The sequence below is a fragment of the Balaenoptera ricei genome, chromosome 16, assembly GCF_028023285.1.
Source record: "Balaenoptera ricei isolate mBalRic1 chromosome 16, mBalRic1.hap2, whole genome shotgun sequence".
NCBI lineage: Eukaryota > Metazoa > Chordata > Mammalia > Artiodactyla > Balaenopteridae > Balaenoptera > Balaenoptera ricei.
This window is the reverse complement of record NC_082654.1, coordinates 28,278,541-28,300,912: the sequence shown is the minus strand read 5'-3', so window position 1 is coordinate 28,300,912 and position 22,372 is coordinate 28,278,541. Positions and strand designations below refer to the sequence as shown.

General features: G+C 57.0%; 1 protein-coding gene across 8 annotated transcripts in view; it reads left to right on the top strand.

Annotated features, from left to right (window-relative positions):
- Nucleotides 1-1,516: 1,516 nt before the first annotated feature.
- Nucleotides 1,517-22,372, top strand: part of PAX2 (paired box 2) — a 90,489-nt gene continuing 69,633 nt past the window's right edge. For 2 of the 8 annotated variants that reach the window (XM_059900640.1, XM_059900637.1), the window contains exons 1-3: nt 12,013-12,123; nt 15,632-15,800; nt 16,535-16,732. In XM_059900640.1, the coding sequence (XP_059756623.1) occupies nt 12,081-12,123; nt 15,632-15,800; nt 16,535-16,732 (410 nt within the window). In that variant the 5' untranslated portion in view covers nt 12,013-12,080. Of the gene's footprint in view, nt 1,696-12,012; nt 12,124-15,631; nt 15,801-16,534; nt 16,733-22,372 lie in introns of those variants that run through there. The other 6 variants (XM_059900645.1, XM_059900643.1, XM_059900641.1 and 3 more) reach the window with 6 other exon arrangements.

Genomic DNA, 22,372 nt, shown 5'->3' with positions numbered 1-22,372 from the left:
AAGGAACTTCAGCTGAAATGTCTGAGACTCCCAGGGAAGAGCTTCCATTCCTAACCTAAGCTGGCTCAGTAGGTCCTGTGGACCTGGGCGTTGACCCTTGCTTTGGTGCCTTTCTGCCTGAGGCCTGGAGGTGTATGTGCAGGAGATGGGGCCAGCCACAGACCCCCTGCCTGCACACTGGGGCTTACCCAGCACTTTCCTTGACGGCCTCCCAGTGTTACTCAGCATGTGGGAGCAAGGCTGCATGAGAGTGGGAGGCCCAGAGCAAGTGAGTGCGAGTGTAAAGTGGGGCAGCTGAGAAAGGGGTACGTGGGGTGGTAGAAGTGGGAGCAGTTGTGCTTGAGAGGTGTGTGAGTGTGTAAGAAGGAGGAGTACAAGAAGGTGGGTATGAGCAAAGTGGTGTATGAGAGGTTTGAGGGAGAACTTGTGACAAAGGTGTGAGAGGTGTAAATTCCAGATTGGGAGAGCACGATGTGGGACAAAGCTCAAGTGAGCCTTTGATCAGGGATGAAAGCATGAGTGTGCTTGGAGGAGGTGTGAATCTAAGGGTCCAAGAGACTTGGAGTGAGAGGACCAGAATATTGTGGAATGGTGTGGTTCAAATGGGTGGGCCTCTCAGCATGGCCAAGCCGGGGAGGGGTCTGGTAATTCTCCCTTTCCTCAGGGCCTGTGTCATCTCCTTAAGGCAAGGAAGCCAGGATTTTTTCCTTTTATTCTGAATTTTTAAAAAAGGGAGGGAGGGAGGAAGGGAAAGAAGAGAAAAGAAAAGGAAAGAATTTGGAGCAGGAGAGGCTTGTGAGGGATTTATTGAGCAGTTCCACAATGTACTGGCGACAGGGAATGACTATGTTGCCCAAGAAAGTTGGGGTGCGTCTGTAGGAATCTTGGAAACATGGGCTGAGATCCGGGCGTGTGTGTCAGGCTGTGGAGCAAGTGCTGGTGGAGAAAGTAGCAGGGGGCGAGCGCTGAGAGTCATGGGGAAGGGGAGCGCACAAAGTTGGGGAGAGCATGAGAGTGAAGACGCCCCTGCTTGTGAAGCTGTCGAATGATGGGAGCGAGTGACAGCGAGGAAGAGGGGGTGGGGTGAGAGGGTGCGGGGGCGTCTAGGCTGGGGATTCGGTCTCTGGGTGTCTGCGGCAGCGCGGCGGCGGCTTGCCTGCAGCGGGCTCGGAGCCGGGGTGCGTGTGCGCGCGTGTGCGCGGGGCAGAGAGCCCGGGGCTCCTGGACGCGTGGCTGTGCCTCAGCGCTGCCGGCTGGGTGAGCGCGGGCGCGAGCGGAACGCACAGCCGAGGCGGCGGGCAGCCCGGGTTATCTGAGCCGCTCGGTCTTGGGTGACTGCGCCCAGATCTGGAGGCGGCGGCGGCAAAGGCGAGACGCGCTGGCGGGCCGCGGAGGAGCCGAGAAGCGAAACCCAGGCCCAGACGGCAGAGGCGGGGAGTAAAGCATGGAACAGCTCGCGGGCCGGGCAGGTAAGAGCGAGGAGGACCCGTCGGCGCCACAGGCAAGGGGGGTGCGGGTGACCGAGAGGCATGGGAGCGGCCAAGTCGAGGGACCCCACTCCTCTTTCCTTCTGTGCTTGCCTGGCGGCGGGGCTGGGGACTGGGGCTCTATGGCCTCTTCCCACCGCTGAGGCCTCCTCCGGGCCTTCCAGCCCAGTGTCCTCTGAATCAACTAAAAACTTTCCACCCAGAAAACGTGAGTTTTACAACTTTTGTTGGTCACTTTGCAGAACCTGGGCTTTGCTCTCTTTTGTGCATTTAGGACTTTATCTTTCCACTTTCCTTCAGTGTAAAAATATTTTGCCTGACTTCCTCCAAGTTGGGAGCACTGGGAAGGCCTTAGTTTCTAGTGGGGATGGAGTGTGGTTGCATGTGCATGTGTGCTAGTGGGTGGGGACAGGCTGTGTGCACAAGTCTGTGTGCACATGTGTGAGGGCCTTGTGTATTTGAGTATGAACCAAAGTGTAAGCACTGGTGTAGATAATGCAAGTGGAGAGAAGGCTGCTCCCCAAATAAACGACTCAAGGGAGGCCTGGGGCAAGAGGAGGGATGGCAGGCCCCAGGGGACCCGAGTGGGGAGGAGAATCTGAAGCTGCTAAGGGAGTGGAGGGCTGCTCTCTCTCTTTTTTTCCCCTCCACCCCTCCCTCAGGCCTGCCAACTCCACTCCATCTGCCCACTAGGTGTCCTGGTGTAGCTCAGGGGTGGGAAGCCAGGGACCCAAGTTTAGTTTTGGATTGCTGGGGAGGGAGAGGGTCGAATCAGGTTTCCCAGAGTTTTTCAAATAATACCACAGAGGTCAAGGACTAACTCCAGGCCCCTTTTGCCTCACTCCTCTCCTTCTCCAAATAGCCTTCCTCCTCTCCCTCCTCCCCCCATCCCCTACCAGCTCAGGCTCTAGTTCTTTCAACAGATAATCCAGTTTCCACCCTCAGCACTGCCCTTCCTGTAGCTTCTTGGCCTAGTCCCTTGGCTGCCTCCATTCCCCCTTGGGGGCCTTGTCCTCACTGGGGAATCTGGGCCTCCAGGAGTGTCAAATGTCACCTCCTGGGCTTTTAGGGATCTGGGCCACCCCTCCACATCAGAGGTTTAAGTAGGGAGATCAATAGCAAACAGTTGTAATGATCTAATTAATTATGGCAAAATTAAAAGCGAGTACAAAATCAATCTCTGATGGTGTTGAAGATGGAATTCAATTGAGAGCCCATCTGTGCACCCCCTCGACCGTATAAATATGCAGCCCAAGGACAGACCTAATGGCTGGGCCTTCCTGGGAACCTCTTTCCCCCTTTCTTCCTCTCCTGCACAGGGTTTCTCTCTCCCTCACTCTGCCTGAATCTATTTTGACTCCTGCCGCCTCCTGACCCCACCCCTCCTTCCTTCCCCGTCCTGTCTGCTCAGGCTCCTGACACTCCCACTTTGCCATTTGCCCTCTTGGAAGGCGGCTCTCACTGCTTCGCAGGCCTGAGGTGTGTGAACCTTGTTCCCAGTCCCTGCAAATCTGCCGGAAGACGCAGCCAGGCCCTCTCCCCAGCGCCTCGGAAAGAGACGGAAGAGCGGTGGGGGCATCCTTGAGCACCTGTCCGGGCTCTCATCCCAAGTTTCCTGGCGCTCAGGATACTCCACAAGGGACGAGGGCGCTTACCCAGGGGCGCCTGCGCCTACCTGCGTCTGCCCGGGGAGCTGCTCTCCCGGCGCGCTTGGCCGGGCGGCCGGGAAGAGCAGCTGCGCACCGCACTCCGTTTCCCTTCCCTCCTTTCCCCGCTTTTGCGGGGATCAAACTCCCGCCAGCCCAGCCGGGGCTTGGGGAAATGTGGGGAGGAGCTGTGGAACTGGGCAGGGCTGGGTCTGAGAGAAGGAAACCTCCGTTCCCTTCCAAGCCGCCTTCTATCGTTTTTTCACGGCCCCCCTCCGGCCCCTCGGCCCTCACCTCTTTCTTATACACTTCTGGCCGGGGCACAGCTCCCCCGGGGACCCTGCGTGCCCCAGAGGGCCCCCGTGCCCCTTTTATACCCATCCAGCTGGTTCAAAATGACAATGACATGCGCGCTCGAGCGAGCGTGCGTGCCTCGCGGACGCCCTGGTGCAACCTCCGCAGCCGGGTTTGCGAAGGATGCGGGTTTTATTTAGTCTCGCTGAGCCCGTTCGGGAACAGCGAAGACCAGGAAAAAGCGAGGGAAAGGGTAAGAGAAGAGAATTGGCTACCAGGTCAGTTGTGGTCTTTGGCCATCGACGCCTCTACTCCCAGCACCATAAAAATAAGCCCTTTATTTGATGACCTTCCTTTTACTCCACTGGCCTGTCCCAGCTGGCTCTCTGCTTCCCTGTCGCTGGTCCCCTGCCTCTCCCTCCTGGGGCCCTGGGCCCACACTGAGTTCCCAGGGATCTTTATGCCCTCGGAGACCCCTCCCTATTCCCTTGTCCTGCCGCCGGGTCCTCAGGGCCTGGGGGAGACACAGCCCTACGCCTCCCCGCCCTCTTTTGCCAGGCCTCCTCACCCCGTTATTAATTGCTGTGTTGACCTGCAGGATTGATTGGCGGCCACGCTGGAAGAGGCTGCAGAGGCCTTGGCCTCGGTGCAGCCTCGGCTGAGGGCAGAGGGGGAGGGGGAGGTGTGGATATGGGCCCTGAACTCCTATCTCAGCCCCGCCTGGGACACAGCTGTTTGCCTAGACACTCACTCCACCCCGCTCACACACACCTTTACACACCCTCACAACACTCACACACTCACATGATCCCTTCAAGAGGCATTCAGCCCCCAAGGAGACACATCAGAAATTCTCCTTAATCGATTTAGAAATTGAAAGAGGCTTCCTCCCTCCATCATTCATTCTCTTCACTATATTCGTTATCCGCGGGTCTAGACTTCACGACCGGCCTGTTCAGAGAGAGCAGAGCGAACTACTGGGACCTGAGCTTTTTTTCTGTCCGAGATTGACTTTGCATCTCCCCCCCAGGCAGGAACAGTTGCAGAAAGTTAAGAAATAATCCTGGATTCGAGTAACCCTTAAAGTCTCAAACCAAAGCACTTTTTCCAGAAAGAGCCCGTGCCCTGACTCATGAGAGATTCGGTTAAGCCCTTTTGTTTCAAGTTCGGGGGATGGACGGCTCTGGACTGCGGAAAGTGGAGGGTGGAGGCTTGCAGCAGCGTGGGGCAGGGGTCTAACCCAAAAGCAAAGGCCCTCCCCTCCCCTCCCCTCCCCCTCTTCCCTAAACCTTGTCGCGCGCGCGCGCACACACAGACACACACACGGCCCCAGAGCCACAGCAACAGCCCTCTGCCCGGATCTCAGGCCACAGGCCCTCCGGCCAGCAACCCAAGCGATAGTGAGCCCCTGGGACGTCCCGGCTCCAGGCCGAGGTGGGCGGAGGCGGGAGGAGTAGACGAACCTCGGCCGCTCCCCAGAGAGACCCCTTTTCTTTGGTTCTCTCCCTGTCTCATCAGCCCCTCTCGACACCCCCCCGTGATCCCCTCTCCCCTACCCCCCCGTGATCCCCTCTCCCCTACCCGCCCCCCCCCCCGTGATCCCCTCTCCCCTCCGCTCCAGTCCTTTGTCTCCGGCCAATTCGCGGCGCCGAACAGCCTGGCCCCCGCCTGGGCGGCCCTGCCCCTCGCTTCCCTGTTTGTCTGGCGGGGCTCCCCCTGCCTTCCTTACCCGCTCCCGGCTCTGGCGCGTTCTCCGCCTGCTCCTCACGTCCGCACAGCAGCTGGGAGAGGAGGCAGGGAGGGCGGGCGCGCCGCGGACGGATCCGAGAGAGTAGATTTGGTGCTTGCTCGCAACTCCGGGAAAACTCAGCCCGCCCCCTACAACTATTCCTCAGCGACGCAGAGCCGCGCGCCCTCTCCCGCGTTTGGCCCTTTCCTTTCCTTGTACATTGGCGGTGGCTATTTCGCTTCCCCTGGTCTGCCCAGCATCTGAAGTTGCGCTTTCCCTGCCCTGCACTCCGTCCCGTTTCAGCTGCCCCATGCTACCGTCTGCCCCCTTCCTCCGCAGCCCCCTTCTTCGCGGTGGCGGTGGAGGGTAGCGCTGGGGACGTTGGAGGCCCGCCAGCACTGTCTCCCTTCATCGGCCAGGTCAGGCTCAGGGCTCAGGGCCTGGCTGAGAAGAGGGTTAATTATTACTCGCACGGACCCTCAGCCTCACTGGGACTCTCTCTCCCTCGGGGAGGAAGGGAGGGGTCAGTTAGCCAGGTGGGGACCTCGGCTTGGCCTAAACCAGCCTCTTCGGTCCTTCCAGAGACAAGTGCCTTCTCCGGTCCCGCAGCGCCTTTCGCATCCCTTTCTTTTCCTCCTCTCTCCCCTCTTCCACACCTCCCCTTGGTCAGGCCTCTCCCCACCATCTCATCTGCGCTCTGGCTTTGGCAGGTTGACTGCAGGTCCTGGGAGGACCAACTTTCTTTGTTTGGAACCGAACTGGACGGGATTTCCTTCCCCAAGTCTCCACCAACGGGCCAGCTCCTCCCAACGGTTTTGGCCTACTGGCCCAAAGGCGACCGCGCCTGAGGCCACAATTAACCCGGGTGTCGCGGGGGGCGGGGTGGTATTTAACTGATTCTCTAGCAGTTGCGGTGGTGCAGTGGGACGAGGGGCGCAAGAAGTGGGAGTGGAAGAGTGGCAGGAAAGAGACAGAGAGCAGAGTGATGAACATGGACAGGGTGTGGTATCGACAACGGAAAGAAAAGAAGTCTGAAAGGGAGGAACACAGAAAGGAAGGCAGTGAGGAATCCTCTAGTTACCTTTATAGGGTAGAAGTTGGATGGAAAAAACCACCCCCTGCCCTGCCTAAGTGCCCAAATCCCTCCCTTCCCTCTTTGTGGATGGTTAAGGGTTCAGAAAGTTAGGCACTTATTCCTTTATCTACTATAGAAATATTTGGTTTTTAAAATGCTTTCCTATTGGCTAGCTCCACGGAGAGGCAAGACAGGTGTAATTATCACTATTTTACAGGTAAGAAAATTGAAGCTCAAAGAGGCAAAGGGACTGTGCATGTGGAGGCTATTGCTCCTTCCCTGGGCTTTGGAGTGAGTGGCCCCTTTAGCTGTGCAGAGGTCCATAAGTGTGTGTGGGGGGAGGCTGTGTCCAGGAGTACCAGAGCCTCACTGCGCCTCTTGCGCCCCCCTCACCTCCTTCTAGCTTTTTCTCTGTTGGACAGAGCCCTCCACTCCTACCCTATAGATTGCTGGCCCAGTTTCTCCTGACTTTACCATTTATTTCTGCTCACCAGTCGGGTGGCCCACCGGTGGCAGCCACCTGGCAGGCCCGTGCGGCTAAGAGGCCGCTTTGGTGGCCAAGTGGCTTGCATTGTCGTTTCCCCTCAAAGGAGCTGTGAAGGGCCGGCAGGTCGCTGGGACCTCATGTGAGGAGAAGCCGGGTTAAAGGAGGAGGGGCCGGGGAAGATGAAGGCGCAGCACGTGCGCCCGGCCTCCTCAGGACCAACAGACAGAGCGGGCGGGGCCTGCCGGGAGTTAGGCCCCCCGGGCTTCACGCAGGGAGCCCAAATATTGGGAACAAAAGCGGGAAAAGAAGAGTGAGAGCGGGAGGGAGCGAGGGAGGGAGCGAGGAAGCAGAAATTAGGGGGTCTTAGATGAAAAAAAAGAAAGTAGCTTTAGGGGGAATGTGCCGTGGAGTGTGAAATTGCAGCCCATGGTGCTCCATATTGTACCAGAAGCTCTTCCAAAAAAAAAAAAAAACAACCATCCTCCAACGTGACCAGAGGGCTAGGAAGGGGGAGGGGCGGGGAGAGAATGGGGAGGAGGAGGGGAAAGGGCCGGCCGGGTTGGAGCCGGTCAGGGCGAGCTGGAGAGGGGCCAGCATGCGTGCGCCGGCTGCTTGGGACCTGGTCGCTGAGAGAATGCGCCCCGGGGTGCACACCGGGACCCTGGGGCGAGTGGGCTGCAGCTGTCCCGGACTTGGATTGTCAGACAAACTTTTTTTTCTTTTTCTTTTTTTCTGGTGGTGGTGACTTCCAAAACTGGGAATAATTCTGAAAAAAAGCTTGGCTGTGGAGCTGCTGCTCTGCTCTATCCTCTGCTTTTCCCTCCTCCGTTTCTGCTTTTCTTCCCTTTGGACTTGTTTTTCCCCCCTTGGTTCTAAACAGCTTTCCCCGCCCTGAACTTTAATGCGTTTAATTTGCTCCGCGCTGTGGGGAGCATTTCCTAGGGAGATACATTTAATTTCGGAATTTCTAATCCCCTCCCTCAGAGCCCTGGCCCTGGCTCCCCTTGCCACTCCCCGGGAGGTGGAAGGAGTGGAAGGAGGAAGGCTGGCCCAGGCCACCAGGGAGGGGCTTGGCTGGGATGCTCCCCGGGCCCCCACCAGGCGCCCCAGTCCCCCGCCCCCTCTCAGCCCAGCCGCCTTCCTCAACTGCTCCAGGTCAGGCGCCTGGGGCCCCAGGTCAGGGCCCTGCCTGCAGAGGGTAGGCAACCAAGCCTCAGCTTTTCCTCCCAGGGTAGAAAGCACTGGGCCAGGGAATGGGAAAACGGAAAAGGAGCAGAAGGGTCGGGCAGGGAGAGGGTGCAATCAGGGGCACCGGAAAGGGTTTGCCGAGCACTTCATGCACAGTCTGCCCAGAAATGCATTTGGGAGCTCAGGGTGCTAGTCGCTCTTGGCTTGGCTTGGGGTGCCTTTGCGTGTGTGTACTGTGGGGGAGGAGAGAGAAGCTCAATGGCGACCAAGGCCTCCCGGACACCTACACCCGACAAAGCAGACGGGAGACAACTGGAGGGCCTGGCGGCCGGAGCTCGTCAGAGAGGAAGGAGGCAAGGGCGGGGGTGCCCGGCGCCAGGCAAGCCTGGCAGGGAAGGGAGCGGAGAAGGTGAAGGAGCGGAGATCCACAAGAAAGATTTATTGGGCAGATCAGATGCACAGAGGCGGCTAATGAAGCAAATCCCGAGATGGGTATCAGAGCAACTCCCCAAAAGTTTATTTGCCTTTAAATTTCCGCAGCGAGGCGGGCGCCTTGTTTGAAGTGTAAATGCCCCTAGGTTGGGGGGTGGAAGGGCTGCTTTGAAAACACCAGAGAGAAAAGGTTCATTTAGAGGCAGACGGGAAAAGCAACCAACCCTGACAGGTCGGAGCCCGGGTTGTGTTTGGGGTTGGGTTGTTTTCTTTCTTTCTCTTTCTTTTCCTCTTTCCTCTTCTTTCTTCTTTCCTTTTTTCCTTTCTGGCTTTTTTCTCCTCTACTAAGACTATAGGAGAAAAAAGGGAAGAACAGGAAAGGGAGCATCAGAGGGAGAGGCCAACACCTCTGGAGAGAAATCTGTAGGCCAGCCCTTCAGCCTGGAGCCCTGGGAGAAGGCTGAGTCTTGGCTAAAAGGGCTTCTAATCATCGGGGAGTATTGCTCTTTGATTTTCTAGACACTTGAACAGGCTGGAGCCAAGGAGGAAGCTGCCAGGGGCTGGCTTTGTGGGAGGGTGGATGTCCAGCTAATGCAGTGCTGAGGAAAGTGTCCCAGGAGCAGGGGGAGTGGGGTTCTGGAATCTCAGGGGCTACCTGGGAATTGGACTATCAATAGAAGTGTCTTCACTCCTCAGGGGGTACATGTGTAGTATAGGTGTGTGAGTGCAACTTCCAGCACACTTTGTGCACTAAGTCCTCTTCTTTACAAAACATGAAAATCCCTCTTGCTTAGTATGTAAAAAACGCCTGTTGTATGCACCCACACTTCTTCGTAGTATGTGTAACCTAGGGACATGTCTAGCTGATTCTAGAAAAATCTGAGTCTGTGTGTGGAGAGGGGTCCTGCCCACAGTCCAGTTTTTTCAAGAGTTCAGACTCCCTAAGACAACTTCCTAGACCAACATAGGGAGACCTGGGGCAAAGGGCTCCTTCGGTTCTGAGCTCCTCTCAGTAAGGACCCTTCCTCGATGGGGCCCCCTCATCCCAATTCTGGGTTAATTTACCTCCCTGAAAGAAGCCCAAGGCTGAACCAGCTAATAACACCTGAGAGCCCTTCGCTCCCAGGCCCAGGAGCCTTTTCCTTTAGGCTGCCCGGAACTGTTTTCCTTTTTCGCTCCCCACACCAAGTTAGTGCGTGTTCGTGGGGTTGTGAGGCCAAAGCAAACCCGGGAGCGCCATCTGCAGGTCTCGGGAGGAAGAGACTGACCCTGCGCCTTCCACCTCCAGCCCGAGCGAACCAGGTTGGCCGCCCAAAGGAAGTGGGGGTGAGGGCTGGGAGGGAGGGGGCGGGGGAGGGGATTTTTCCTCCCAGAAATTACTTCGCAGGTGGATTAAGCGGATTGGGCTCCGGAGGATCCAGGAAGGAGAGCAAATGACAGGATCCCAGCGGATCCGGCCTCCTAAAGGGTGGGAAGCTCGGAACCCTGTCGGGCTGAACCTGGCCCGAACCCCGCCCGAGAATGAAGGGCGCTCTGAAAACCCAGGTGCAAGAGGCCCTGTAGGAGTTTCCTCCTGCCTGAGTTGGGCGGGTTCCGCCCCCCAACCTAGCTGCCGCCTGGGCGCCGGCCAGAGGGACAGCGGCGCGAGTCCGCGGCGCTTCTGCGGGCGCCAGGGTCGGCAGGCAGGGGCTAGAGTCGCCTCGAGTACCGGCTGCTAGAGCGCAGCGCCGGCTTCCCTGAGCCGCCCTTTCGCAGACCCAGAAAGGGGAGGGGGAGGGAGCGAAGGAGGGAGAGTTAAAACATCAGCTGAAGTGCCAAGATGATTTATGAGACGAGGGAAAATATTTCATAAAGATCTCCCGGATATTCTGTACTTAACCAGTTAGGAGACAAAGGGCTTCTCCTGTCTGGTGCGTGCGAGCGGACCTGAGCGAGCGAGGGAGCGAGTGCGTTGGAGGGCCGCGGAGGCTGGACCAGCGGCTCCGGCAGGAGCGGGTCCTGGCCGAGCGCGCTGCGCCTCCTGCGCTTGCTCTGGATCCGCCGAGCTGGCAGCGGGCGGCGCTCAGCCTCGTTCGCAGCCTCTTCTCCCCAGCCGGGGAGAGCGAGCCGAGCCTCGGTCTCCCGCGTCCTCTGCCGCCAGCGACCAGTCGTTCTGCACTGTCTCCCCAAGCCCCCTCCCCGGCCACCCGAGGGTCCAGGAGCCAAGTCCCCGGGCTCTCGCACCGTCCGTTGGGTCCCACTGAGGCAGGTGGGTCCCCGCCGGACGTCTCCAGCTCGATTCTAAACCGAGCGTTCTGGGCTGTCCAGACCCCGTTAGGCAAGGGGACGAGGGAAGCCCTGCGCGCAGCCGTGCGTGGGACGAGAGAGGAAAAACTGCCGGACACTTTGCCCCGGAATGAGAATTGGGGGTATGTGGGTGGGGAGTTACCTCAGGAGGGACAGGCGAAAGGGAAGGACCAGAGAGAGGAAGGAGGAACCAGGAGGAACGGAAGGGAACTGAGAGCTGAGAGTAGGGGAGATAGGAGTAGGGTTGCGGACGAGCTCGGGGCCCCGTGGCTCATGCGGGCACTGGCCAGTGGATGGCAGGGCTGGGTGAGTTGGGACTTCTAGCCGGCTTCCAAACGTGGCGCGTTCTGCGACTCTCTGTTGTGGCCTGAATATTCATTAGACTGGCCGCTCTTTATCCTTATCTAACGTTTATCTTATCTGCGAGTTTCGTTTCTCAATGTAGTTTTAATCCCAGGCTCCTCTCCCCCCCTCCCCCTGGCCCGCTCCCCTCCCCTCCCCTCCCCCTCCCCCTTCACCCGCTCCTCCCTCCCTCCCTCTTTCCCTCCCTCCCGTCTCCCCCTCCCCTGCCCTCCCCTCGCCGGCACCGGAGTGACAGGCGCGGGGCCCTCCTCGCCGAAGCTCGGGGCTCCGGCGCTGGCGAATCACAGAGTGGTGGAATCTATTGCCTTTGTCTGACAAGTCATCCATCTCCCAGCGCGGGGAGAGGGAGGGGGTCTGGAGGGGGCTTTGCAGCTTTTAGAGAGACACACACCGGGAGCCGAGGCTCCAGTCTCCGGCCGAGTCTTCTCGCAAACGCAACCCACCTGGGGCCAGTCCAGTGCTGCCGGCGTCCCTCGGCTCCCTCCCTTCTTCCCTCCTCCCGGCCCTTCGGCCGCGGCGGAGCGCGCCAGCCTTTTCCGGGGGCGGGGGCCCGGCTCGCGCTCTCCCCTCCCGAAGGCGCCCGCTCGGACATCCCGAGGATTGCTACTTCTTTGCCAACTTCGCCAACTCACCGGCACTTGGAGCGGCCCGGCTCCCCGCCCGGCGCCCTCGGGCCGCCCCTGCTCCACGGCTACTCCGACTGCCGCCTCTGGATGAACGGGTTCCAGGGGAGCTGAGCGAGCCGTCTCCCCCGCCCAGCCTCAGCCCCGGCCGCAGCTGCCGCGCGCGCCATGCGCCCCCAGGTCTCCCCGGCCCGGCCTTCCGCCCCGGGGCCGTTCTGCTGACCGCCCAGCCCCGCGCCCCGACGGTGGGAAGTTCCGGGCGCTGCGGTTGCAAGCTCCGGCAGGCCCGGGAGGAGTCCCCGCGGGGAGCGCAGCGCGGCGCCCCCCGCCCCCGAGCGCTCCGCCGCAGCCGGGAGCCCGCTCACTCCACCCCCCACACCGTCCCTCCCTTTTTTCCTCAAGTCCTGAAGTTGAGTTTGAGAGGCGACACGGCGGCGGCGGCCGCGCTGCTCCCGCTCCTCTGTCTCCCCATGGATATGCACTGCAAAGCAGACCCCTTCTCCGCGATGCACCGTGAGTACCGGCGCCCTGCTCCTGCCCCAGCTCGGGGCACCCCGTCCCACCCTGTCCCGTCCTGGCGCGGCCCTGGCTCCTTACGCGCTCGGGTCCCATCTTGGAGGCCACCCTGGCTTCTCCTGGTCACCCCTTTCGTTCTTCCTCATTTCCCGGTGTTTCTAAAGCCCCCAGTTTCTCTCTCTTCTGCCTTATGTCATTCATACTTCTTCTACCTGTCTTCCTACCTCCCTGGTGCCCATCACCTTCCTTCCTTCCACCTGCTTTTTCTTAGGTAGTGGATCCACAGCCCCTGACCCTGGCTCCAACCACCCTACTCCCTGGCCACCCTCTTGACTGGAGCTGGGGGACTAATGGACAGGCAGTTTTCAGGGTTTTGTGTTGTGTTTTCTTTATCTTCTCTCTTTCTCTCTCTCTCTGCCTCCCCCTCCTCCCTCCCCTCATCTCTACCTTTCTGGAACTTAGAGTGTGGTGGTCCAGGAGGAGACTCCCAGCAAGGGCAGCCTCAGTGTCAGGACAATCAGGCTGAAGAGTGTGGGGGTGGGGTGCCCCCTTCTGACCCTCAGCTCCCAGCACCTCCTGGCCCTGCCAGCCCAGCCAAGGCTTCTTGTGGGCTGGTTTGAAATACTTCCTTCCTCTTCTTTTTTTTCCTACCTTCCATCCTACTCCTTCCCCTCTTGTCCTGGAGTTGGGAGTCTGAGATTGGCAGGACGTGGTGGTCATCTTTCTCTGCCTCTCCCTGGGAGATGCTCTAAAAACAAAGAGGGATTCCAAGGAGAAATCGAAGTCTGTGAGAGATCACGTAGAAGAGCCTTCCAGGCGATCCCTGGGTAGAGCAAAGCTCGGCTTCTAGTTCTGGAGGCTCCTTGCTGGGCTCCCACTCTGTGGTAAGGATGGGCCAGCCAGTAACCTGGCCAGGGGATAGGAAAAGAGGGAGAAAAGGAGGGGGGAAGAACAAAAGGAAGGCAAATGCCAAAGCTGGGGAGAAAGGAGAGAGAAATCAAAACAAGGGAGAGGAAAGAAGAGCAAGAAAACAGAAAAAAATGTTACAGGAAAAAGGAGAAGGGGAGAAAAGAAATTTGAAACTAGGAAAAGAGAATTATTTTAATGAAATTTGAATTTATCTAATTCTTGTCATATGTCTTTAGCTTGGAAAACAATTCAGAGATAATTTTTGTTTTTTGTTTTGTTTTGCCGGCTTCTTTTTTTGTTTTTTAAGATAAATAGATTCTAAATAGAAAACTTCCCCTCCTCTGTAGATTAATAATCAAGGATGATTTGTAACTTTTCACAGGGAAACTTTTTAGACCTGGCTTGGATCTGTGCTTCGGACAAGAGAGCCTAGGAGGGAGAGCTGTATTTTTCTCTAAGCATGTATTTAGCGCATATACATGTAAGGGAGCTTTAAAAAATACTCCTGTGACAAAATGTATTTCCCTAAATAATTTCCAAGCACAGGAAATCCGAGCCAGGGGCCTCCGGCTGCCGCGGGTTTCTGGGAGCCGAGCCTGAAATCCTGACTCCTTTTCGGAGGGAGTGGAACGGGGTACCACGCCGTCTTCGCCCAGCCCGCCGGCCTCCTGGCCTCGCTGCCTCTCCTCTCTTGCCGATTCCGCGGGGTATCTGCCGAGTCCTGGCCGCCCACTGGGTGCCACTTTGAAACCGAAAGGGTAGCAAGGCGAGCCGAAGGTGGTCGGAGGAAGGGAGAGACCGCGGCGCGGGCGGGCGGGCTGGCCGGCCAGCAGCGGCAGCCCGAGTCGGCGCCGGCGGCAGTGGCGCATTCCAGGCCCGACTCAGCGCAGGTTCTCGGCCCCAGCCCTGGACTCCCGCCGTGCCCCCTTCCCTTACCCACCCCTTAGATTGGGGTCGAGGGGCCGGGCCCCGAGCCCGGGGAGGCTGAATTATTCATCTTTAATCTGCCCGCAGCTGCCGCCTTTTCATACCGGTAACGCGAGTTCTCCCGGGGCCTAAATTATTGATGGTCGGGTTTGGAGGGAGGGGAGGGTGAGGAGCGGGGCTAGAGGTAGGGAGCCTAGCATGGATGAGGGGTAGAATAAGAGGCTCCGGCCTCCCCCAGCCTCTAGATCAGAGGCCTCTCCCCAGGGGTTTCGCCGGCCCCTATTCTCGGTCCCCCAGAAGGGAACCGGAGAGAAGCGAGTCGGGTGCAGATGTCCCCGCTTTCTCCGAAAGTCGCCTGAGGCTAGCAGGACAGGGACTGCAGGTTGCTGGCCCGGTCAGGTCGGACTCTGCCGCTAGAACTCTCTGCGGTTGGATTGCTCAGTAACTGCGGCTGCGGGTTGATAGCTTTGGGTGCAGGATTTCTAGACTGCTGTCAGCCAGGGAGAATGGGGCGCCAGGCAGCGTCCTCAGGCCTGGCATCCGGCGACCACCTCGGCTCCGAGGTTGGGAGCCTGCGCTGGAGTCAGGTTGGAGACCCAGCACCCTCCTCTTGCCCAGGAGAGCAAACGCCGTTGCTGCCCGGTTTCCTGAGTGGCTGCGGAGGTCTAAAAGGTCAGATGGACATGGGCTGGCTCGGGCTGGCTGCACAGGGTGCCCCGTGCGCCTTCAGCCTGCCTGGGCGACCTGTACCGTGCGTCCTGAGCGAGGCCGTGGGCCAGAAGCCTAGCGCAGCGCGGCAGGCGAACGAACCCAAGCAGTCTGCGTTCTGTGGCTGCTACCCCGGCACCTTGCGGCTCTCCACTGCCTCCCCATCTCCGAGCGCAGCAGATTCTGGGCCCCTGCCTCTTCAGCCTTTCCTCCTCCAGTTGGCTTTCTTTGAACTTTAAACACTACAGAGGCGAAGGGGAAATATGGCTCCCCAAATATCTAAAGATAGAAAACGTAAAGGAAAGAAAAACTCCCCATCAGAAAACAAAACAAAAACACAGGGAAAGAGGCAGGAAAACTCTAACTCCAATTAAAAATAAATACAAGGAAAGAGGTAGGGAGCAAAAGGGGGGGATGTCAGGCACTTAGGCCCTCTCTGTGCTTGGAGTCCTTATGTACAGAGTCAACCGGACCAAACACCCCAGAATCATCCGCCTCCAAGCAGGCTCCTACAACTCCCTCTTGCCTGCGGCTCAGGCGGGATTTCGCACCTCTCTGGGTTCCGTCCTCCGCCCGGCCCTTCCTGTCCTCTCTTCTCTACATTCTTTCCTGCTGGCATTAATTCCCACTGTGCTGTTTTTCTCCCCCTCTTCCCTTTTTTTCCCTCTCGCCCCGCTTCCCCATTCCTTCCCTCACTTTCTCCCTGGCGTCGCACCGGTCTTAGAGCCGCGTTCTTTCCCTGCCCTCCGCCCAGCATCTGCGCTTCCGCGTTTCTGCAGCTCCGCAGATTCCAGTCCCTAATCCTCTGCATTGTGGTCGGCGGCCTTCGTTCTCCCGCGAGTCCGGGAACATGCCCTTCCGCCCTGCCTGCTCCCTTTGCACGTCCTGGGTCACGGACCCTGACTAATGGCCGGTCCCTGCTGTGTGTGGGGTGTTGTTTTTTTTTCTTGTCTCTCCCCAGCAGGGCACGGGGGTGTGAACCAGCTTGGGGGGGTGTTTGTGAATGGCAGGCCCCTGCCCGACGTGGTGAGGCAGCGCATCGTGGAGCTGGCCCACCAGGGTGTGCGGCCCTGCGACATCTCCCGGCAGCTGCGGGTCAGCCACGGCTGTGTCAGCAAAATCCTGGGCAGGTGAGAGCCTCGGAGCTGCCCCTGGGAGATGCCCTGTCTCCTTCCCCGTTTGGATAGCCCTGGGTCTCCAGCCGAGGGCTTGGCTAAAAGTCGAGGTCGCCAGTGGGAGAGGGAGGTCCCTGACTGGGGCTATCTGGAGAGCTGCTCCTTTTGGAGAGGGCACTCAGGTGGTGACTGTGGCCCCAGAAGCGAGGGTGGAGCAGGGCCATCCAGCACCTGCCCCGCTCCTGGGAGATAGCCTGATTCCAGTCTTCAGAAACAGAAGGACAGCTCTTCCCTTTGGAAGGGAGGGTTGGAGGAATAGGGTGGAAGGTAAAAATGGGTCCCCGAGAAGAGAAAAATCAGCTTGAGGAGGTAGAAGGTTGGTCCTGGTTCCCATAGGGTCCCTGTGCTCTGTGGGAAAGGTCTGGAGGCCTCCAAGTGCTGTTCCTCCTGCTCTTCCCAAATGAGGGGCCGGGCTTCCACTCCCAGGGGCATGGATTCCAGCTGCTGTGCGTGCAGCCTTTGGTATGGCCTCCTCCAGGGAGGGAGCGTCCCTGGTGTCCCTCCCCTCATCCTCCACTGTGTCCCTGCCCTAGCCAAGTGGACTCTGGAAGCCGGTTCAGACACTCTGGGCCTTTTCCCTCCGTGCCACTGCCTCAGGCAGGAGAGTGGCTCAGCGGCTCCGGCGCCTGCAGCCCCCTGTCCCTGCCACGACCCGCTTCTCGCTGACCCCGCCGGTCTTCCCGGCGCAGGTACTACGAGACCGGCAGCATCAAGCCCGGAGTGATCGGCGGCTCCAAGCCCAAAGTGGCAACACCCAAAGTTGTGGACAAGATTGCTGAATACAAGCGACAGAATCCGACTATGTTCGCCTGGGAGATCCGGGACCGGCTCCTGGCGGAGGGCATCTGTGACAACGACACAGTGCCCAGCGTCTCTTCCATCAACAGGTGAGCAAGCCACGCCGGGCTGCAGGGTGGGGCTCCAGCTCCCAGCTCCTGCCAACCAGGGCTTCCCCCAGCACCGGTCTCAGTTCTTTCTTCAGCCTCTGCCTGCCCTTGCTCCTGCTCCCAGCTCCCAGGTCCTTTGGGCAGGGAGAGGGGACCTGGGAGGCAGAGAGATAGACAGACAGACAAGGCTGTCTCCAGCTCAGGGCTGGGTATTCCCTGCCAGGCTTCTCCCGCTGGCGTCCTGGAAATGAATCCAAGTGTTTGTGGTAATTAAGACTCCAAGATTACGCGCCTCGGTATCTAGAGACAATCACAGCCCACAACCGAAGCCTTTAAAATGACCAGTGTGTATTCATCGCCTCCAAACAGACTTCCCTTTCTAAAGGCATGCTCCCTTCGGCAGGTGCAGCCTCCTGTCCTGGCTCCCCCGCCATCCCTGGTGACTCCCACAAAGCTGGCCTCCCGGGAGCCCAGGCCTTGCTAGCCAGCTCCTCACAAATTTCCGGCCTATTACCACCAGTATCCAGGCCTGCAGAGCAAACGCCAACCACCAGCCAGCCATTGGCAGGGAGTAGAGGAGCTAGACCAGGAGTGGGATGCCAGGTCAGGAGGGAGAACTCTGGACCCTGAGACTGAACCTTAGGAGATGCCTCCAGCCACCTAGAGTACCTATGTCCAGGCCTAAGCCTGCACTGATGACAGGCTCAGGCACAGGGGGACAACTCAGGCTGGATTCAGCTCGACATATAGTAGCACAAGATAGTCTCCCAATCGCCGAGCCACTCCAGTGTGCTCTCTGCAACCCGTGCACACTCCATGTATGTACCCCCCACCCCCGGCCAGTGTACACATGTGGCAGGTACAGCACATAACAAGAGCACTTGGACATGGGAACCCAAGATGGCTTTCCCATCACAGAACTGTACAACCTGATGTCAGCGCAGACCCTGTGCAATTCCAGACAGCCTTGGCCAGCTTTTCTACCCCCGCCCCGCGCATTGTAGGGCAACACCCCAAACGAGAAGAAGGCTGAGGGTTTCCTACCCTTGTTTTTCTTTACACTCTTCATAGGCTCATTATCAGGACAACTAATAATTCAGCTGGTGCCTTTTTCTGAAACTGGCATTACGTATCAAGGGTTTTTTTTTAATATTTTGCAAATGAAATGGAATTATCCCAAATCATCCTGAAAACAGCAGGTAAAATTAACTGGTAGAATGTACCTTGGCTAAAGAAGATTCCCTCTGCCACACTCGTGCTGTAATGTACTGCGAGGCGACCCCAGAAATTATCCCAGTGTGTGCCATCTGTATTAAAATGGTTATTCAGTTATGAACAGGGTAACATAATACTGATCAGCTAATTATACACCCTCCGAAAATTCTCCAGCTCCCTGGGCCTGGCTCAGCTAGGTATTGAGAGCATAGCGGTTTGACATTCAGATACCTTCCAAAGGAGCTGGAGAAATTCTCCTGGTGGTTTGGGAGAGGAATGAGTCTTTTGCATTTAAAAGCCAGAGGAGGAGGCTGGGGAAGCTTTGGGGCTGGGGCAGGAGTGGCGGTGAGGGATGCGAAGGGGACGAAGCATTGTCTCCTCTCAGCCTCTAGGCTGGCTACTGGTCTTGGGAGTGAGTTGGAACCGAGGTCTTGGGAGGAGAGCAGCCCTGCTGAGGAGCAATGTTGCTGGGACTGGGTGCTGGTGTTCTGGAGAACATTTGGTAGAAATCTTGTTGTTGTGATAGGATTTGCAAGCCAGGGGAGGAACCCAAGATATGTTCGGTCAAGGCAATGTGCTTCTCTTGATGTGTGGAGGATTGGAGCAATCAAGGCAGGTGTGGTGGCAGCACCCCTTGCCTAGCACCCTGTCTAGCACCCCTTCTCCCCACTCTCCCCAACATATACCCCCTCACTGGCCGAGATGTTTTGGGAAGCTGGCTTATACAAAATTTGGGAATACTCTCATCCTGAAAAGCCACGGAGAGCAGGGGACATGTGACCCCAGGATCAAGCTCCAGAGGCCTTGAGGTGCAGTCACCAGAACTGGGAGAAAGTAGAAGAGTGAGCTGCTAGTGGGATGAGAGTGGGAGAAAGAACGGCTTCAGCTTGACAGCTCTGACAGCAGCAGAATTTTCTCAACACGGAGCCCTATCACCTGAGGGGCACGGAGGCTACCTTTGGGTGTGGGAAAATAGCCATCTGTGGACAGGTGTTGCTGGAGATGGCAAGGGAGTGGGAGGAGAAGAACGGGGAAGCCACCGGCAGCATGGGCAGCCAGCCCTGGGTCTGCAGCTAGGCTTCCTGGCTTGCTTTGTCAACAAGGCACAGTCAGGGTATTCTTGGTTTTGCTTTGGGACAGAATCCTACCGTGACTCATACTTTGGAAAGAATTCTGGGGGCTTCCCAGTGTGCTGCCGAGTCAGGACTGGAGGGGTGCATCTGGGCCCATGCCCGTAGCGTCATCCCTCTAGGTGCTTTGCTCTGAAGGGGAGGGTTTATCTGAGATGCGTTACTTCAACCCTAAAACCTGCTAAAAGCGGGATTTCTGCTGGCGCTGCTGACGCCAGGAACTTTGTGAAATCTCACTTGCTGTAGGAAGAGCCTACAGATTTTCCTCTGTGTAGAAAGTGTGACGCATTGGGGACCGGGTGGTTCTTGAGTTTAGCACTTTACTGTTGGTGAGGTGCCCACTTGTGTTGGGTACTTTATAACCCTCATGGTAAGAATGTGCCTGTGCTGGCTGTTGGCAAGAAAGGAAATCCATACATGCTTATCCACCTGAGCCAAATCATGAGGGTTTTCATCTTCTCCCCAAAACAGATGCTGTTGCCACACTTGAAATATACTGTTATGGTTATAAACTAAATTGCTTTTCGTGCTTTAAAAATGGTTTGGGCTTTTTCTGATCCTGTCGCAATAAAGGCTTGGACATCCAGCCCCCATTCTCCATTGGCAAATCCTCATAGAAATACCTCTCTGAGCCAGTGGAGTAGGTCAGAGAGGCCTCCCAACCTCACCCTCATCCCCAGAGACCACCGTCAAAAATCCGGAGGGTTGACTAGATTGCTTAGCATGTGGAATTTATTTGAATAACTCTCAATATTGGGTTACCGATCGCTGATCGTGGAGTTGCAGCTCTTCAGCTTGTACACCACTGCTGTAGAGGGCGGGTGTTTATAAACAGGTGACTTGAGATTGAAACCTGGTGTGGGAAATGGCCCGGAGGGGGGAGGAGATGGAGGGAGATCCAAGCTGCTGAAAGGGAAACAGCCACCTAGTTACGTTGCTGAGCAATTGGCTGGGCAGGAAGGATTTTCCTGATTATATGCCAGAGTCTTCAGGTTTGGCTGTTGCTCTGAGTAGGGAATATAGCTCCTTTGAAGGCACAGGCACAAACTCCAGATAGAGTCTAGGGTTACTGAAGATCCCCTGAGGGCACTGTCTTGGACTGAGCTGACAAGGAGGCCCTCGCTCTCTTAACTTTTTCAGCCTGCCCTATACTCTTTGGGATCAAGGCACTCTCAGCTCCTAGATCCTTGGAGTGGACCCTCCCAGAGTCAATTTCCGCCCCCCCCCAATCACCTGCTACCCACACTCTCTCTTAGCCTGTTGGGCTCTAAGTGAGCATATTTACTCTCCTAGCAGTGGCAGCACTGGCTTCAAGAAGGCGCCAGCCCCAGGGCTGTTAAACAGTTCCGTCTCGTGTCATCTGCAGGTCTTCGTTGGAAATCTGGCACTGGGGTGACAGTGGCCTAGCTGTTCATTCAAAGGCCTTTCCAAGTAAGCTGGGAGCCACTCATCCCAGCCAAGGGAATGCTGAAGACATGTTCAGGGCGGGGGTCTGTGTCTCTTTCTCAGACACAGGTTCTAGAACATTGCACATTTGACTCTTGGACCTGGCTTGGCACAAAGCTGGGCCAGAGAGGCAGCATTGCCTGCCCATCTCCATACCCTTGCAGTTGTTTGGTGGTCAGGGCTGTTGGTCTAGTGGCAAAGAGCCAAGGCAAGTTGTTGGGTTAAGAAGAAGACTTCTCCCCATAGAGGAAAGGGAAAAGTAAGGATAGAGAACTTGCTTTCTGTGGCCCTGGGCCTACTGGATCGGACCACCTATCGTGGACAGACATGCCAGTTTCTGTCTGAAAAGCCTTGTTCACCTGTCCTTCCCCAGAGAGCATCTCCTGCTGCTGAGGCCACCCATCATTAGAATAATGTGTGAAATAGTCATGACTGCTGGCCTTCTTATTTCTTAAAATGAGCTGGACTTGTTCCCCTGAAAAGCCATTTTTGTTCCCTTAGTTATTTTAGACTTCTTGGCCAACAATTGTATTGGTCTGTTTCCCTGCGGGCAGGCTCCGAGTGGGTGGGCAGGCCACAAAATGGCTTTCAGGTGAGAGCAATGGCTGGTTGCCCTGAGTTCTTACCTCCACTGGCAACTCTAGGAAAGAGGAAGGCAGGAGGGGTTGTCCCTAACGAAAGCTCCAGGTGGGTTTTGGAGGGTGTTGCAAAGAGGAAACGAGAGGGGGAAAACCCTAAATAAATAAATAGTGTCCAACTATTCTGAGAACTCAATAAAACAATCACATCAAATATGAAGAGGCATAAATCTTGTATCTGCACAGGTAACCTACTCAATTGCTTTTATTATCACTCAAGCTGCCTCCATTTATTACCGTCCACAGTCTGGGCAAAGGAGGTTGCGTGGAGGGTGGTCTCCAGTGCAATCCTACACCCCGAGAGGCAACAATCAGCCCATACAGCCAGGGATTTCGATGGGAGCTCGGGAAGGGCCCATTTGTCTGCATGAAAACCAATCAATAACTCTGTAACCAGAGCCCTTGTCACAGGGAAATGGACAACACAACAGTTCAATACAGGGGCCACGGGGGGAATTAACCAAGTGGAGATGGGGCCAGGCAGGAGCAGCCCCTAGAGAAGGGAAACGGGGTGCCTGGAGAAGAGAATATTGGGGAGGGGGGGAGATGGGGCAATGGCTTTGTGTGCATATTGGCACAAGGTGGGAATTATTGTGCAAAGTAGATCCAGGGGACCAGAGGCACCGTTGGAAGTTGGGGTGGTAGGGAGCAGTTGGGAAGTGGGCTTGTTCCAGTACCCACGGGATAGTGTGGTTGTATATGTGATGGTGTGTGTTGTGGACAAGAATATTATGCTTTCATAGAAAGAATAGCGATAGTAGTAACTGGTGCAGAAGATGAACCAAACCCCCCTACACCAGAGCCTGCACGCTGAAAAGGGGGCTCCCTCTGAGCCCACAAAGGAGCGCCTTAAACCAGGGGCTCCATTGTCTGCCCCCAGCTCCCTAGATCTTCAGCTCCAGCTACTCTGCAACTTTGCCTCTTAAAGTTCAGGTCCGTCCTTGGCCCTTCCTTGTTGCTGCCTGGAGTTGGAATTCTTATATTAAGAGGAAACTGTATGCTGGAAAGAATTCCTTTCTCACTTCCTGTTCTTTAAAAGAATGCAGTAAAGGGTGTGAACGTGGCCTGCCACTTCTCTGAATCCCTGCTGTTTCATCTCAGCCCCCCCACCCCCAGGTCAGATTCTCGCAGGGCAAGTTTCTTGCATTCAGAGTTCAGGTTCAGGCAGGGGAAGCTATGCCCAGTGCTGCTCACCCAGCCATGTGGGTGAG